At 37.0% G+C, this 19,378-nt stretch overlaps 2 protein-coding genes across 2 annotated transcripts in view; both read left to right on the top strand.

Moving 5' to 3' along the window:
- Positions 1-5,560, top strand: part of wdr18 (WD repeat domain 18) — a 97,326-nt gene extending 91,766 nt beyond the window's left edge. The window contains exon 10 of the mRNA XM_048172276.1: positions 5,083-5,560. Coding sequence (XP_048028233.1) covers positions 5,083-5,211 — 129 coding nt within the window. The 3' untranslated portion in view covers positions 5,212-5,560. The remainder of the gene's footprint in view (positions 1-5,082) is intronic.
- The window catches only part of magi1b (membrane associated guanylate kinase, WW and PDZ domain containing 1b), a 1,153,738-nt gene that overhangs the window by 542,381 nt on the left and 591,979 nt on the right, over positions 1-19,378 (top strand).

Genomic DNA, 19,378 nt, shown 5'->3' on the forward strand with positions numbered 1-19,378 from the left:
CTAAAACTAAAAAAGATCCAAAAAATGTCATAATGTCATTGTAAAAATAATTGAGTAGTCTAATTAAAATCCAAGTCTTCTGAAGAGACATGATGGCTTTATATTATGAACAGATTTACAATGCGCATATACTTAAGTAAACACGGACATTCAAGTGCTTGTGTGATGCGTGAAAACCACATGAGAGTGAGTAAGAATAAAATGTTTAGATGAACTAACCATTTACAGTTTGGGAATCGTTATTTTGACACGCTTCTGCGATTAGAACTGTGATTGATCATCCAAAATCATCCAAAGCACATAAATGCTGCCGGAACGAAACGCTATGATTATTCAAAACATTTTAGATGGTTTATTCTTATATGAATAGTGCATTAATAGCAGGAGAGGCGGGACATGAGAACCGGCAGAGTCTGTGCGTGCGCAGCTTGTGTTTGACAAGCTGGAAGATCTAGAGATCCAACAAATTCAAGTCAAGTCAAGTCACCTTTATTTATATAGCACTTTTTAGCAATGCAGATTGTGTCAAAGCAGCTTTACAGTGATAACTGGTATATAATTTGGCTACACAGCAGCTCTTAAAGAATAGTGTCAATGCAGGAAGATCAAAAGCACTGTTGAAAAAAAGTCAAGAATACTGAATATCAAATGTCAAGTCAAATGTCAAGTGTCCCCAACTAAGCAAGCCAAAGGTGACAGTGGCAAGGAACCCAAACTCCAACAGGTGACATCAGGTGGCAAACTGGTGGCAAATAGGTGTTAAATGGAGAAAAAAACCTTGGGAGAAACCAGGCTTAGTCGGGTGGCCAGTTCTCCTCTGGCGATTCAGGTTGTTATCATAAGTCTGATAGGATCGCAACATTCAAAGTATTTATTTTAAGTAATTAGTTATTTATTAGTATTTAAGTTTATGGAGTTTCCTTACTACATTAAGCTACTATATAAAATGTTGAATATAATGTATAATAATGCAATGGGAATATTTGTGGGTCCTGATAATAATAAGATAATAATAATAAAAAAAACCTCTTCTTTATTTTGGCTTAAAATATCGCAATAGTATCATATCGTATCGTGAGTTCAGTATTGTGATTTGTATCGAATCGTCATGAGTGTATCGTTACACCCCTAATAATATAATGTAATGTAATATAAATTGAATGAATGAATAATGACTTGAAATTAATTAATTATGTGCAAAGGAACTGCAGAGATATAGGAATGGGTTGTCAGCGTCAAACAGTCAATTATACAAAATATTTGACCGCAGCATGCTGTGATTTACAGACTTGATCGATTCAATAATATAATCTTTTATATAGAGCATCTCACTCCCTTCCTTCTACAGGAAATGAGCAACTTGCACACCTCTTTCAGAGTCTCCACTGATTTATACTGCTGATAGAGCAGCTCCACTGGGCCGTTCTTATCCAAGAGTTCTGACTTTTTCCATGGGATGTTGAAAGTGTAGTCAAGAGGTATTTGAGAGCCAGCAGAGGAAAACGCGATTAGACTGGGCTTGAAGCTGAACTGATTAACACATAAAGCCTAAGAGTTTATTTTTATTGAACTCATCACTCATAAAAAGGAAGTCTTTAGAGTAGAGGTGGGGTCTTTGGTACCTCATTCTACTGAAAATGCGAGACTGAATTGCTGTATACTTGGTTTTATGCGCCCCCTTAATTAAAAGAGGGTGTCGGCATACTTTCAGCCAATTGAACATCAGTTGTTTAGAGAATTAGTTACAGGGAGCTGCAAGCAAAGCACAGGCTGTGTACCTCATAACTCTGTCCAAATACATTATTTTAGGCTCTTTAAAATGTCAGAGTACAGTGAGTCCAGATGGTCCCCGCAGTCCTGTCCATCTGGCGGGACTGAGGGGTGTTTTGGGGTTTGTTGCCATTATCCGTCTATGAACACGTTCAGGTCACCATAGAGGTTGTTCCTCCTTCCTCATGGATCTCCTGACGCTTTTAAACTGAGTCCGGCTTTGGCAGGACCATTAAGTGGATTAGTTTCACTCACTCAAAAGGGAGTTGGATCCTGCCGGCAAGCTCAGAGCCCGCTGTGTTTATTCAGGAGATGTATGTAAATAAATATATAACTGGAGAGCAAGAGTTTTTTTTTTTTTTTTTTTTTTTAACCCCCAACCCCCCCTTCAGCTCTCCCCCCACCCACTTAATCTGGAGAAATGTGCATCGCTGTCACTCGGCGTTTGCCTGCACGGGGGAATCGAGCACAAAGGGAATGTCAATATTTTCTCCACTAGATTAGGGATGTTCTAAAACGGGATTTGATTACCTCAGCGAAAATCTATGATGGAACTTGAATTCCTAAATCCAGGTGCAGGGTTTTTTACATGGAAAAAACCTCACCTCCTCATTTACACAGTTCATCTTCTGGCTTGTATATGCTGGCAATTTAGCTCTTTTAGATTAAAGGAATGTTCTGGGTTCAATATATTATATTATATAGTTCCTGTTCTTGATTCTGATTGGTCAATAACTGTGTTTTATTTATGATAAAACACTACTATGACCACTTCACCCAACGGTTCTGTGTATCACTACACAACACCCTTAGCAACCACTCTTAGCAACGTAAACTGTTAATTCTCAATTGATATTGTTCATTGAAGCTTGCTGTATTATGTAGAAGAGTATTGTGAGAAAGAGATTGGGTAAGTGAGTTTATTACCTGCATTCAGATTTAGCATTTTCCTTCAGGTTAGTCCTATGTTCATAATAAATGGCTAAATGTTTAAATGGCTGTTGCAATATGTTCTCCTTTTAACAGTTAAGGGGTTTTTCCATGACTGACAGCGCTAGTCAAAGCATTTTGTCAGTTGCGTCTTGTTCCGTGTTCACAGCAATTTGATCTTTTCAATGTTAAAGTCTTCGCTACTGACTGACACACTCATAAAGACAGTCTTTGCCACCATCTAATGGCGCAATAATGTAACTTCTGTTGCTGTTCACGGTCAGGGACTATTTTTCCGGTGGAAGGAAGGCTTTAGTGAAAGTTTACTTCATGAAAGTTGCATTTATACATATTTTTGGCTTTGATATTTGTATTGTGTGGTAACCGTTTTATAAAAGCAATAAGGTACTCGAGGCTAGTGCTGTATCGTAAATAAGTCACGGCTGAAGGGGTTGCAGGCACTCCGCTTCGCGCCGTGCCTAACAACGCCCTTCAGTCATGACTTAATCACGTTACAGCACAACCTCTGGTACCTTATTGCTTACTTCTATTTAATTAGATTAGATTATATACAGTAGTGGCCAAAAGTGATGTCCGACTTGGAAAAATTTGCTGGTTCTAACTTTTTTTTTAATATTTTGTATGCATATTGTGCCTGAAGTGTAAAACTAATGTACGTGTTGTATTATTTGTCATGACGCAATGAAACATACCAAATTGTGAGATGTTATTAGATGTTATTTTGTGGGTTTTTGTGAATATAATCCTATGCAACCAAGGAGGATATTGTTAAAGGTCCCGTTCTTCGTGATCCCATGTTTCAAACTTTAGTTAGTGTGTAATGTTGTTGTTAGAGTATAAATAAAATCTGTAAAATTTTAAAGCTCAAAGTTCAATGCCAAGCGAGATATTTTATTTAACAGAAGTCGCCTACATCGAACGGCCAGTTTGGACTACATCCCTCTACTTCCTTCTTTAATGACATCCCGCAGTCCAATCACCGGGTCTGATTCCGGCTCAAATTGATAGGGTAAAATTAAAGACATGTTTACAATAACACTGAGCGCATGCATCTCCACGTTATGGTAAGAGGCGTGACCTTTCCGGGCAAGATGCGCTAAACTGCTGTCGAATCACAACACAGGAACCGCTGGCTCTATGGTATTTCTGAAGGAGGGACTTCATAGAGCAAGGAAGTCATCAGCCCGTTTTTATAACAGTGGAAACAGCGGTATACAGATAAGTAAATTATGTGAAAAATACTGTGTTTTTTTACACGCGAAACATGAACACATGTTATATTGCACACTATAAACACAATCAAAGCTTCAAAAAACCACGAAAAACGGGACCTTTAAAATGACTAAATTTGGTAAATCGGTTTTGGATATTGATCATGTGCTAGATGTGAATGGTCACAATGTCCACAGAATTATTTCGAAGCACCGCCAGACCACTACCATGCAGAATGTAAAGACCTGTAGCTGGTCAAGGAAGACTAGTCAGGAGGATGGAAATCATCTGAATGTGGGGCCACCTCAAAACAGCTTGAGTAGTTGAGACCTCCAACCTCCAAATTCATCTTGAACTGTAAGCCAACAGCTACAAGAGGCTGGATTGAGAGGTTTTGTACCAGTAAAGAAATAATTTATTAGGTTTTATCTACTGCAAAAAAAAAACAAAAAAACCTTGCATTTGCCAAAGAACATAAGGACTGGAGTGTGGAAAGTTGGAGTCATGTTCTGCAGTCTGACAAGTTAAAATTTAACATTTTCAGGTATGTTAGTAGGAAATGACTGAAGTGTTTTAATACCAAATGAATGCGTGGCACCAGTAAGCACAGCAGGGGAGACATTATGGTATTGGGGACGCGTGTCTGCAGCAGTTGTTGGATGGATCTACAAAGTTCCTGGCACTTGAAATGGACCAAAAATTGGGAATCCAAGTATGGGAATCCAACAATGTAGCCAAGTATAGAGGATCATGATTATGATGCCAAACACACTACACATGTGACAAAGTTTTGCACAATGAGTGTTCGCACTCAGCATTTTGAAGTGTTTAAGTGGCCTCCTCAGTCCCTCAAACAGCAATTTGTCTGTTGAGAGTGTTATTGGAGACGTTTGTACAATAATATGTTTGTTTAAATCTATTTATTCTGAAGATTAGTGCATCACATTACAAATGAATGTCTGCCCTAACAGTCACTAAAAAATAATCTATAAAAATCCTTCTCCTGTAATCATGAACGACTGGAAAGGGCATGTATAAGAAATGAAAAGTTATTGGTCAAAAAGTTTTGGAACTCTGTGTCTGTCAAAAAGATGTCATGATAACTTTTTCTTTTTTTCCTCTCTGTCTCTCTCTCTGTGGTGTTGTCAGAGCGTGTTTGGTGATGGGGAGAACACTAAGGTACGAGTGTCTGAACTGGAGGAGGAGGTGAGGACCCTGAAGAAGATCAATAAAGATCTGTACGAGTTCTCCACTCAGCTCCTGACCAAACCCAACTAGAAGAGCTTTCAGCTGCAGAGGTCCTCCATCAGAATAATCGGGTCAGTTCAAGAACAACGGGAGAGAAAAATGCATTAAAAAAATGTAACTCTTTGCAATGGACTGAAAAATGCCAACTGGTCTTTCCTGCCCTATTTTTATGTCCTAAGGGCAAGATTTTTTTCACATCAATCTCAACTCAAGCTCATGGACTGTAGGTATATTTGTAGTATGTTTACGTGATGACATTTACTTTTTTTGTATTATTGTAGGCCTGTAAAAAGTGTCTGAACTTGAAGTATTTTGCTGTTTATGTTATAAAAGATTTTGACCTGTACACTTCATTAAAAAAAAAGTTCAGTCAAAAAAATCATTCACCTGTATGACCATTTTTCAGCCTCTTTGTTAGGCTTCTAAATACTGTCCATTCCAATCATCATTTAAGGTACAGATCTATAAAATAAATAAATAAATAAGATTTAATAATCTACTTGGAGGAATTTTTTTCTTCTCTCTTTTTTATGTAATATTAATAAAAGACATATAGGAGATCTCTTCAAAGATTCAGATAATAAATTGCTACAGTATAGTTTATTTATTTATTCCTTTTTTTATTTAGTTACTAACCTTTAAGTGCTATTTTAGTTCAACCCCATCGTTGTAAGTTTGGAAAAAAATATATTTTTAAAATTTGATTGATAACTGCAGTGTCACTCAGCTATTATAATATCCAAAATAACATTTCACAAAACAACCCACTTGCTTTGTTTTGTAAACTTACAAAACAAAGCAAGTTTAGTATCCTGTTAATTTTATCAGTATTAAGTGATGGAAATGCATATTCAAATCCCCCTAGATTTAATCATCAGAAAAGATCTTTGCTGTCATCCCACCTGTTACCAAACATGGATCATTCTCGGTTAATCTGCACAGTGTGCCCTGCTGTACATCTAGCAGCTGTCAGCAAAGTTATTGTCTTGTAATTTGAAGCTGGCCAGAAAGATCAGATTAGCCATGTTCATACAGCCTCACACCATATACTTGTTCAAATGACGCTTTCGATCTCACTCCCCGCACGTGTGCCTCCTTTCTGCTTTGCAGTGCAATCTAAAACTTTATAAACACCTTTCCACTGCACAGCGGCTTATTTTCATTCCTTGTTACAGGAGAGTAAAGCTGCCCTCGCTGTGACCCTCACAGACGTCTCACAGGATTTAACATTCTGGAAACATCCACAGAATTTTAAAGAGGAAATATTCTAGCCTTTAATATCTCAAATAAAAGAAATAAATCAACAAGAAAGAGTCATCAACATTCCACTGGCATACTGTGTTGAATGCAGAGAATGCTTGATTTCAATCTAGTTCACTCATTTAGGCCATGTGATGCAGATAAGACCCATCTGAGTATCATCGTCTTAAGATGGAGAGAGAGAGGAAGCAGCTCTGATAACATTTACAACTACCTCTCAGCACTTCCTCTTTGAAGATTGTTCTACTTCAGCTGTTCCTGCTCACAAGAGGGAGAAACAGTTCCTTACCCACACACACACATACACACTCCAATCACCGTATGGAAACTCATTCCCTCACTTTGACAGAGTCATTCTCTAGCTTCCCTCAGCTGTGGGAAGCATTGTAAGCAAGCTGTTCGAGACAGGACTCATAGAGGAACAGCTTCTTAAGAGCTTATTTTGTTTCACTGCTGAAAGGGAAAGGTGTACTTTGAGAGTGAGACGTGAAACAGCTGGTCCCATAGCTGTATGTGGGTGTTTCTTTAACTATGTGGGGTTTTTTTTGGACCTCTGGACTTTTACAAAATAAACTCTTAAAACACACTTTTTACCCTCTCACGACCCACTCAAAATGTCCAAAATATATCAAGTGATATATTGCTTTACAGTTTTTCCTCAGTCGATTTGTTACATTTCTCAGATCACAACTGAAATTCTCAAAAATACTTGTTCAAACTCTACATAATCTAGTCACTTGTGCTCATCATAAAAGCAATTTCTAATTCTTTTGAACGAGTTGCAAATGCTTTGATGCATTCATGCAGTTGATTATGTACAGTTGTCTACTGTTTCCTACATTATCAATTGCCAATTACTAATGTCATGTTCCTCAAAATGTATTATACTGGTTCTCTGTTGAAGAGTCTTAACCCTCAAAATGCAAAATGGTTGAACCAGTTGCCATAATGCGTCAAGTATATTTTCTGTACGTTTCTATTAGACTTTTTTGTTAGTTTGTCCTAAATAGATGAATTCCACGAATCTTGAATTTCACTAATGAAGGGGAATGTAAAGCAAGACCCTTATTTTTCGTCTGGGATTGAAACTGCGATTTGGACCTTCCAACCGGTGTAGCCCACTGAAGTCCACTATATGGAGAAAAATCCTAGAATGTTTTGCTCAAAAAACCTTAATTTCTTTTCGACTGAAGAAAGAAAGACATGAACACCTTGGATGACATGGGGGTGAGAAAATTATCGGGAAATTTTAATTCTGAAGTCAACTAATCCTTTAACAAAGATTAATAAATTCTGTAGAGATGCAGTTCATTATTAGTTCATGTTAACTAATGTTAACTAATGAACCTTATTGTAAAGTGTTACCAAAATCCTTTTGAGAGATGAACTAAGAAATTTGAGTATGTTACAGGCTTTTGCAGGTACAGTGCTCAGCGTAAATGAGTACACCCTTTGAAAAGTAACATTTTAAACAATATCTCAATGAACACAAAAACAATTTCCAAAATCTTGACAAGACTAAGTTTTATATAATATCTGTTTAACTTATAACATGAAGGTAAGGTTGATAACATAACTTAGAGAGCAAAATTTTAATTTTCTAATTAGAGTGATGCAAAAATGAGTACACCCCACTGAAATTCTCTGGAGCAAAGCTAAATTTTAGACTACAAATGTCTAATTTAACAAGGAAATTCAACCACAGGTGAGTCTAATTATTCATTACACAGGTGTCCAGCAGACAGCTGATTATAAAAGGGTGTTAAAACCCCTTCCCATTTCATGCTGTCAGCAATGGCACCACATGGAAGAGAATGTCACAAGACCTGAGAAAGAAAATAATTTCTTTACACCAGAAAGGTGAAGGCTACAAGAAGATCAGCAAAGCATTAGTTATCAGTCAGAATACTGTAGCAAAAGTGGTACAAAAATTGAAAAAAGATCACAGAGCCATCTCACAGAGACGTCCAGGTTGCCCACAGATGTTAACACCTTGACAGTCTTCTGATGAGAAGGGCTGAAGAAAATTGCCATGCAAATTCACTGAAGTTATCTACGGAAGTAGAAAGCCAACCTGGGGTGACTATTTCCTGTGACACAATACGTACACAGTACGTTCTGTACTTTTCCAACATGACAAAGATCCTAAACACATCTAAGGCCACTGTTGGATTTCTGAAGAAGAACAGGGTGAATGTGATTCAGTGGCCAAGTTTGTCTCCTGATCTGAACCCAATCGAACAACTATGGGGAATTCTGAAGTTTCTGAAGACAAGTTGAGCATCACTCTCCATCCAGCATCCAGTCTCTAAAAAAAGATAGATGTTGCAAAGTGTCGCCAACTTGTTCATTCCATGCCTAGAGGAGTTGGTGCTGTCATTAAAAATCATGGAGGCCATACAAACTACTAGATGCAGTAGTTTTTGTTGTAGGGTGTACTCATTTTTGCACCCTAATTTGAGTAAAACTGAAACATGTGTAATCTAAGTTATATTATTAACCTTACTTTCATGTTACAAGTTAAACAGATGTTATATTAAACTTTTTGGAAATTGTTTTTGTATTCATTGAGATATTGTTTAAAATGTTACTTTTCAAAGGGGGTGTACTCATTTACGCTGAGCACTGTACATTGTGTGGTGCTGTTTGTACAAATTGTTTTTGAGAAATTAACTTGCTGGTTTGGAAATGTTAAGAATGATTTGGTCAAGGTGATCTGCTGAAATTTAAACTGTGCATAAGAATAGGGAAGAAAAAGTGATTTAAGTGACATGGTTGTTGGCACCAGACGGTCGGTCTTGAAAGGTGATCTGAGGCAAATTTCTTTTAAAGGTGCCTTAACAGTACAATGCTATTTAGTCTATTAAATGGATATTTCACCCAAAAATGAAAATTGTAATATTATTTACTATAACCTGCAAGCCATTCTAAACATGTAAAACCTTATTCTGTGGAACACAAAAGAAGATATTTCGAAAAAGGTCTGTTTTTGACCCCACTGACAGTCACTTTATAGGCAAAAACAGTTGGAACATCCTTATTGTTGTCTTTGACATTTTTAGTGGCTTTATACATTAATAATCACAGCCAGTGATTATTGAACTTATACGAAATTAAAAGAGCAGTATGCAAGGGAACAAGTCTTGATTACAATATCGCTCAAACATTATAGCAGTCAAATCTGTGTTGATTGCCGTGGCGCTCCATGCAGCTGTCATTTGGATTTTTTGTCGTCAGCGCTGCAGAATATAGCCTACTTAAATTCTCTTTGGTCTCCACTGGTTTCTGCATGCTGACCAAATCAAATGTTTTTTTGAATGTCCTATGCAAATATAGCCCTCGAATTCCAACATGTTCTCAAGAAGGATGTGAATAATTTAAATAGTCTCTGTTAAACTGCTAATGTTGCGATGAGATGACCCATCTGGGCTGCTGGGAAATTTGTCACAGCAGCATATGAAGGCTGAAGACTATGTGAGGCGAAAACAGTCAGCGCTTATGTTTACCACTGAGAGCTGTTTCCCTTTCAAGCAGAGCTCTCATTTCAATGCCAGCTTGTGTACTTATTTACAACTTTGCTTATTTAATGTCAAGAGATTTAGCGGATTTACTGCCATGTGTTCAGAAGAATTCTGTCTTGTGCTCTTTCTTTGAAACATTAAATGTCATGTAGTCTCTGAATCCATATATCCATGTTTTCTCGGAAACAAATGAGCAAAGAACTCCAAAAGGTAATGGATCCGATGTCCTTGTGGTTAGCTTACTTTCAAATGTCAATTGCTAAGGGCTGGGACCTCATGCATTAAATAAATACAGTACAGTTTATCATTGATTCTTTTATTTTTCAGTCTTGATAAAAAAATAAAAAACATTCATACCCTCGAATGTTGATACATCAAATACAATTAGCAATGTAGGACTAATAGTTCTTTCATTGCACTGTCCACTTTACCCATTCTGCAATACTTTTCCCAAGTGTTTTTCGCAACATGTTCTCCAATCAATACGCCTATATAGGTCGTTTGTCACTTCCCTGAAATACAACCCATAGGAGCGTTTACTAAAGTTGCACCCCTATTGACAACAGGACACTTTCATTTTAATTCATGAAATACAACCCATAGGAGCATTTGTTAAAGTTGCACCCTATCGACAACAGGACACTTTCATTTTAATGCATTGCTCCCTTTTATCTGCGTCATATTTTGGGTTTTCGCGTGGCATTGCAATATACAACAATATGCAATCATGTGATCATGTGATCATGCGATCGTGGGGTCGAACCCAGGGAACGCGTATGCTCATAAAGTGTATATGCACTATAAAACACTAATGGTAGGTTTAGGGGTGGGGTGGGTGTAGTCGTTAATAAAAAATGAGTTTTGCTAAATGGAAATAGGACAAATTGTGTAAAAAGTCCACACATTGCATTTAAATAAACACGCATTTTGATTGGTAACGACAGTCGCCTACGTCATTTCATGACGACAGACGTAACACATTATTTTTACGCCAGCTATAGAGGGCGCATGACTTTAAAACGTAAATATAGGTTGTAATAAGGTGCTTGAAAAATGACCTATAGGGTAGTTTTTTGGGTTTTTTTTTTTTTTTTTTTTTGGAGGACAGTCTGGTTTTTCTTCAAATAAGTTTAAAGGGGCTCTATGTAAGATTTTCACTTTAAAGCTGCAGTAGGTAACTTTTGTAAAAATGTATTTTTTACATATTTGTTAAATCTGTCATTATGTCCTGACAGTAGAATATGAGACAGATAATCTGTGAAAAAATCAAGCTCCTCTGGCTCCTCCCAGTGGTCCTATGGCCATTTGCAGAAATACACCGCTCCCGGTAAGAAACAACCAATCAGAGCCAGGAGGAGTGTCTTAGCAGTGTCAATCAAGCGCGTGTGCGCGCTGATCTCACCCCTCTCATGCACAGCGCCAGCGCGTACAGGTGTTCAAATTCAAGATTACCGGTGTGCCGCAGCTTTGCTTATGGCGGACAAACAATCCAAACTGCCAATTCCTCGAGTGGCACCTGCTCATAAAATAAAGACGGGTAAACGGAAAAAGACGATGACGATGATAAAAAAGCCAAAAAGAAAGAATTAGATAGAGCCCGAAATAAAACGAGGGTAAATATCGGAGCGGCTTTTCTGAGGTGGAGGGAGCTACGTGTCCTGAAAGGATTAAAAACCGATGCAGAATTAGCCACATTTCTGCTTGACAAGTAAGTATCCCTGCTTGATTTGTTTAATTTTTTAAGAACTACACAACTAAGATAATTTCAAAACTGGCCTGCCCTTTCCAGTATTGTTGGCGACTCATCCTCAGATCGGTATGAATATTATTGTGAAAGTCTATATAAGTTCACTATGTCGGTTCTGCCTCAGCGGTATTCATGGTGTGTTATTAGATGTTTGGTCTGAAGGATTATGATGTATGATTCATTGTACAAACATAAGGACAATTGAAAATTAGAGGCAAGTTGGTAGAGACGCAGCATATAAAGTTCACGGCAGGCTCCGCTGTGATGGGGGAGAAGCTGTGGAGGGAGGGCTGTAGCGCAGCAGAGAGCAAGGGGGAGTGACCTGTGAGTTGTGCTTGTTCAAATTTTCAGGCTAAGTCAACGTTTTCTAAAAACTCCCTACAGCAGCTTTAATAAAGCATAAAAATACCCCAATATGTTTGCAGATATTTACTTGTTTCTCAGAAAAATAATGCTACAGCCAGATATTCTACTTTGAAAATGTGCGTTCCATGGCGGAACGTCTGTCTTTGTTTTGGTCTGTGTGAAACCGTGTGCTGCCAGTTTATCCAATAGTATTTCTACATCACAGGTTGCCAGTTGGTGGAAAACACCGTGTATTGCAACCATGGAAACCAACAAACAAACTGGGTCAGAGAATCACAGATTTTACTTGACCTAAAAGCCTCTGAATCCATCTAAAAATCTCTATGAACAACAGCATATTAAAACAGATAAATCAACTCATCAGGTTACAGTGTGTAAGTCTCCAAAGCTTTCACTGTGAATTGCGCTCTCTATTGTAGCTGGCAACCATGTCTTTGAACGAGGGGGCGGGCCTAACAATATTTTTAATTTGGACTGCAGTACCTATTTTGAACACTGGGTGTCATTCCTGCATAGAGCCCCTTTAAAGTCTTGAACCAAACCAACCAGCTCCAAAATGAATCATAACATTGTAACATTTGATTCAAAGCAGATTTAAAAGATTTAATTGTTGCCTAATGGTTAGAGTGTCAGACTGGTAACCCAAAAGTTGTGGGTTTGATTCTCAATAGAGGGTATGCATTGACATCCCTTTCCCGCTAGAACACGTTCTGAGTGGCAAAAGAGCCTGTTGCGTGAATGGATTTCATAGGGGAAACTGCGAAAACATTTAAAATAAACTATTACACTAAAGGTTGGACTCGATAGTGTCCCTTACAACTTTTCAAAAGAAACCTAATCCATTGATATTGACAAGCAGCCAGGAATTGTGTTTCCTGACATTTAGATGTGTCTGATTGACACAAAATAACTGCAAATCCATGTTTCTCTGCCTGGAGTCCAGTTACTTCTGTGAATTGCAGCGATCCATTTGCTTCTCTTTTCTGTAGCTTTTGGCAGTCTGTAAAAATATACTTCAGATTTCTTGTCCAATCTATTTGTACAGGCAATCGCAAAGCTCTTTCCCATTTTGGATGTGTTTTGTATGTTTTTCACGGCATTCACTCTGAAAACCAATGCTGCCACTCAGTCTTTTTGCCACTCAGTGGGCGTAACCGCAGTCACAACGGCCAACAGTGACGTCACATGCATACCCTCTATACTGGCAAGAAATGACTGAGGTGCCCTTGAGCAAGCCTTGAGTACGCTCCTTGGATGCTCCATCAAAATGGCTGCCGACTGCTCAGGGTGTGTTTATGTTGTGTGTGTCCACTATTCACTGCTCCTAATGTGTGTGCACTGACTTGGATGGGTTAACGGCAGAGGATAAAGGGTGCTTATGAAGGGTGTTTAGTAAGAGAGACCCTGCCACTGGCCCTCTTTTGCTTTTCATTTACCAATAAGTGGAGGTACTCATTAATGTTTATTGGTTATGGTGAATATTCATTAGGATGCATACAATTATTTTTTTTTCTTTAAGAGTACGAAATAAAGTCAGCACCAGAGGAGCACCAACATACTGTCCCATCAGACTCTGATCTTTTTTTGGCATTTGTAAGGGTATACATAAAGTGGATTATGCATAGCCTGGTGAGGAACAAATTACCCATGAGGCTTGGCTAATGGTCTCATGATGCATCTGAGACTCTTGTTGTTAAAACTAAAAGCTTTTGAAGAGCCGTAAACTCACAGATACCATCAAATAGCAAATAAAAACCTGGTCTCTTTTATTCAGGTATTCAATGCATACCTCAGCAATCTCTCCTTGCTGTCAGTGAATATATACAACAAATCCCAAAAAATCCTAAAAAAAAAAAAAATATTAAAATATTAAAATATTTCCACAAAAATATTAAGCAGCACAACCTTTTTTGTCAACATTGCTAATAATGAGAAATGTTTCTTGAGTGTCAAATCAGCATATTACAATGATTTCTAAAGGGACATGTGACTGAAAATTCAGCTTTGCCATCACAAGAATAAATTATATATTTATTAAATATATTTAATGAATATATTAAAATAAATTAATAGAATAAAATATATTTAAAATACTTTGAAGTGTATGAATTGAAGTGTAGTGTTCTCCCACAGTGTGTACACTGGAGGAATTTCAATGCATGGTAAGTTTACTATGCCATTCAGTTGGATAGGCAAAGCAGTGGTGTGCAAATATATAATAAAGGGGTTAATCCAGAATTCTCTAGAGCTCACACAAAAGTAACAAATCCACCTGTTCTACTTCACTTTGGTTCAATTTCATACTGCGTGGCCTGACTGTGACAGGAATTCTACAGACTGAATCCTTACTCTGACATTTACAGAGGCCACTGAAGTGACAGTGAATGTGGTTTTGTTGCTGATCAGATTTATCTTTTTTAATGCATGTCAAAGCACAGAAAGTGAGAGGAATATGTCTTGCAAGAATCAGTCTTTTGACTGGGAATGTTTTAAGTGTAGCCTACTTGCTGATTGAAGTTCCAATTTCATGATATTTCATGAAGACCACATTGACATTTGGATAAACATTTCTGAAGATTAATATTTTATGGGTCATGTGATATGTTTTTCTATTCTTGTAGTAGCTGGAATGGTGCATTCCTGCATGAGCCATTCTGAATTAAATTACAGAAATACTGTACCTGTTATCATAACCAAATGATAGACTGCATATATTTGAATATTGTTTCTGAACTTCAACTGAAGTCTTTCCTGCAAAGATAAACAGAATGAATCAGAGAAATGAAAAATAAGTGTGCCATAGTGTAATATAAAAAGGAAGATGAAAGTAGAGAGAGACTAAAATGGAGGCAAAGAAAATGATATCCCAACGTAAAATTTTGATTAGATTTCTCAGATTTACCCTGAAAAAGTGAGTCTAAAGGCTGAACCAGTATTAATGAAGAAGACAAATGCTTTGAATAAAAAATGATTTTTCACTTTTTGTAACAACTGCATTGATATTTCAGAGGCTGGTCTTGTGCTAACTTTGTTTCCCACGTGGCTCATTATTTTGGGTTCACCCTTTATCTCCGCAGGGTCTCACCGCAGTCACGTGCGTCCAGGTGTCTAGACCTTTTTGGTCTTGTGGTTTTTTTGTCTTGTTAGTCTCCCATGTAATGAAGCAGAGAATTAGGGAGGAAAGACTTGGCAACAAGTTCGCATTACCGAGATCTGCCTCAAGCACATCTGGCCCTGGTCCAGTTTCACTGAGAACAGAAGTCCGATTTTTAGGTGATTTGATGGAAACAAAAGAGTGAGAGGGGGGAGCTGTATGTTTTAAGGGTAAAAGGTTTTGGTGACTAAATGAAGCGTATGCCCAAAGGACGAAAAATATTGTTCCTCACTGTTGCTTTTTAATAAACGGCCGAAGGGAGCAAGCACAGTGAACTTATAAATGAGCTACTACATCAACACAAACAAGGGGACTTTTCTGAAATTACCTCAACAGTAAGGAGATATTAGAGTTCTGATCATGAAAAGACACATTCGAGATGGATTACAATAAAATTGGACATGACTATAGTAAACAACTCTGGAGGATTGTAATATGTGACATATTTAAGCAGCATCACAAGCAAAAGTGGTGTTGTTCATAAATATCAGCAAAAAATATACATACCCCAGTACAATTATGATTAGAACCAGTACATAATCGGACGTTTCTGTTATTCCTATAACAGCACCATTGCTGATGTTGAATAAACAAGGAGTTAATATTGAGTAACTCACATTTAAGACAATAGGCTGACACTAATGAAGGGAGATCTAAACAAAGCCACAGTATAACTTTTTTGCATCACACTTTTTCTTCTTGAATGATGTGAAAGAATCCATTAAAGTCTTCATGAAATTGACAATTTTGTGGAATAATTGCAGTATTTAATCTTCAGATCAAGTGGGAAACATTTCCATTTAAATGCCACAATCATTTCCGAATTACCTACACCCAATGATCATGTCTGAAAACACATATCAAGTTGATCACTTTGAAATAAAAACTCAGAGTTTTGAGAAAGAAAGGAATTATTTTTACCCTCATGGATTGCTGTTTATAGTGTAAATATACCTAATTTGATCACTTAGAAATTAAAACTCAATGTTTTGAGAAACACATTTTTCACCATTGCATTTCTGTTGATTTCGTAATTACACAGCAAAATTCCCAGAGTTAAATCAACTCTGCTCAGAAGTACATATGGTCCCTCTCTAAATAGTGTTAAAGTAACACTGAAGCAGAGTTAAAGTTAATGAGATAATTAAGTAATTAATAAGGCTGTGACTTAAGACACTTGTCGTTCTTGTGTTTTTTCTTATTTCCTCAGTGATTCTGCTTGTTAACAGCAGGTGTTCATCACTAATGTGCAATCATTACTTAATTAATTGCTTAATTATCTCATTAACTTTAACTCTGCTTTAGTGTTATTTTAACACTATTTAGAGAGGGACCATATGTACTCTGAGCAGAGTTGATTTAACTCTGGAGATTTTGCTGTGTATATATATAGAATATGCATGTCAAGTCACCTTTATTTATATAGTGCGTTATACAATACAAACGCTTTCAAAGCAGCTTCACAATATCAACATCTTCATATTCTGCTGTAATGCAGCTCTAACAAGCCAATAGTGTCATTAGGCTATACAGCTCAGTTAAGTGTTTATTCAGTTCAGTTCAATAACTGTAAAGTTCAACAATTGTGCATACATACTATATGTACAGTGTATTTGTGCACATACATGTATGTGTGACAAACTCCTGTACACCACTGCACACTGAACATGCAAATGACAGAAGATAATGTTTTACATTTTTTTATTTTTTACTTCTGTGTGTTTTTCGATGTGTATATGGCTAATCATTTGATGGTTTGTGTATAGAGTAATGCGAAAACACATTTTTTTAGAAGCAATTGTTGAGCAATTGCAGTTATTTGTGGAATTATCATCTTTACGTGGGTTGTGCATCGGCATGGTTCCTCAGCGCGGATGAATCTAATGTTTGCTGTCAGTCACCACACTGGTATGGATACTGTACTTCAGAATCACAGATTCTGCATCTTGGAAGTATGACTAAAATAAGAATTTTTCACCAGAAAATGTCATCTGAAAAAATAAGTAACATGTCTGCCACTTTTGTTTTGACCAAATGAGAATAAAAGCAATAAATCGCGCTGCCAATGGTGATTAAATCTAACAATTGCTTAGTTCAGATCACGTCAAACTGTGCAAATTATTATTTTTGTTATACTTTGTTCTCAAATTGTTAATGTTAACAACATCAGCATTGTGTGACTGTATTTCGTGTGTATTAGCGTTACCTGTAGATTTAAATTTTTGTAGCCACTCCGCAGTCTGAAGTCTTTTGCTTTTGACTACGGGTGAATCCCCAGTTGTCACTGATCATTGTCATTTGGACCTTTCTGGATTACAATTCACCATCAAAATGATAAGTTTATTTATTGCAGCTGCTGTGAGAAAAGTCTATGATCCACCGCATACTTGAATTTCCCTTGGAAACCCACCAGTACCATCCGGATTAGAAAACATTATTACAAGCTTACCGTGGTAAATCAGACTAAGGTAAGGAGATAGTTTTGAACACTGGCTGGTTATGTACTTGCTCAAAATTTGATTTTGAATCATTTTTAACCAAAAAAAAGTTACGGACTGCAGCTTTAAATAAAGTGTTTGCAATTGAAATGTGTGACATTTTGCATGTTGTGTGGGTGGATTGTGGTATAGAGTTTTAAGAAAATGAGCCATAATTTCAGAAATTGTGTGTAAGTAATTTTCCAATTGGCAGTCGGATGGTTGGATGAATTTCTGACATGTCAGAAATTTTATCACACAGTTGAAGCAGAGCTACTGAATCTCCCTCACTGAATCTGCTTCATCAAGCCCATCATCAGTGGGCAGAAAGCCAAATAAGTTAACCTAATACCTTAAAGATTACATGTTAAAACAAACTTGTTAAAAAGATAAAAAAAAATAAAAAAAAGTATTAGGGAGAATCAATGAATTATGAATAATTTACTGCCATTGTGAGAGTAATATGTAATCAATTAAAAAGTAACTGTAGTCTGATTACCATTATACTAATATGTAAAATAATCTAATTATTACAAGTACTTAATTTTTTTGGAATCTGATTATGTAATCCAGATTACATATAATCAGTTACTACCAAGCACTGCGTTTGACAACCACATGTATTTGTTAAATATCTGTCTTTGTTTCCAATAATCCCATTTGTTTTGATATTTTGTAATGTATTTTTAGTTCTCTGAATATATTTCAGGGCATTTTCAGAAGCAAACCATATGCTGATACTGAATAACTCAGCTTGTAGGTTATAGCATATTCATGATTGCTTGCGAAATTCTCAAGGCTCTTAAATACCTGAGGTGGTTTAACCATCTGACAGGTTGTTTATAAAGGATGGAAGAATCTGACAGATGCACAGTGAATGAGAGTTTTCAAACAGAGAGCGAAAGAGAGAAAGAAACATTCACTGTTATCTGAGAGGATAATGAATAGGCTGCGAGCAACTGGCATAGGCGACTCAGCACAAGCAATGTGTTTTCTTCTTGCAGAGGTATATGACAATAGTGAAATCCCTTACTGTTTTTGAATCATTCATACTGTACATTATGAATGATAAATTGACCTTGACATTTCTCAGTTTGATAGGCCGACCAGTGATGCTGACAAACTCACTGCACTCTAAGTGATAAAAAGGGTATTTCCCTGTCAACTTATTTAAAAACCATCATCTACATCTGTCATCCCCAAAAACAGCTCGGGTAATTTACACACTATGGCATTTGTGGAAAATCCACTTTCTTTTCATAAGCTTTGAAGATTTGTTATTCTCCTTGCTTTAGTCACCTGGCTTGAAGAGTGTACAAAGCACCCTCCTTCATACCCTGTTACATTTCACGCTCATGTGGAACCGCGGACGTCTCAGGAATGTTGAAACGGCACCATGACATTTAAAAGCTGACCGCCTTATTGCATTGTCACGATTCTCTGACAGAAAACAGAAGGGTAAGACAGAAGGGTATGACTTCTAAAAGTGACTAAACATCCAACCTTTAGATTCTGGTAATTTATTTCTGTCACCAGTTGATGATTTTACAGTGATACTGACTTTCAAATAAAAATGTTTTTGCAGCAATGCCATTGAATATTGGCATTTTGGTTTTTCCCAAAAGAACTTTTCAGTTAACAGTTCTTAAAGGGAACCGCGGGTATTAAGACT

Source organism: Megalobrama amblycephala, linkage group LG21 (assembly GCF_018812025.1).
Source record: "Megalobrama amblycephala isolate DHTTF-2021 linkage group LG21, ASM1881202v1, whole genome shotgun sequence".
NCBI classification, from domain to species: domain Eukaryota; kingdom Metazoa; phylum Chordata; class Actinopteri; order Cypriniformes; family Xenocyprididae; genus Megalobrama; species Megalobrama amblycephala.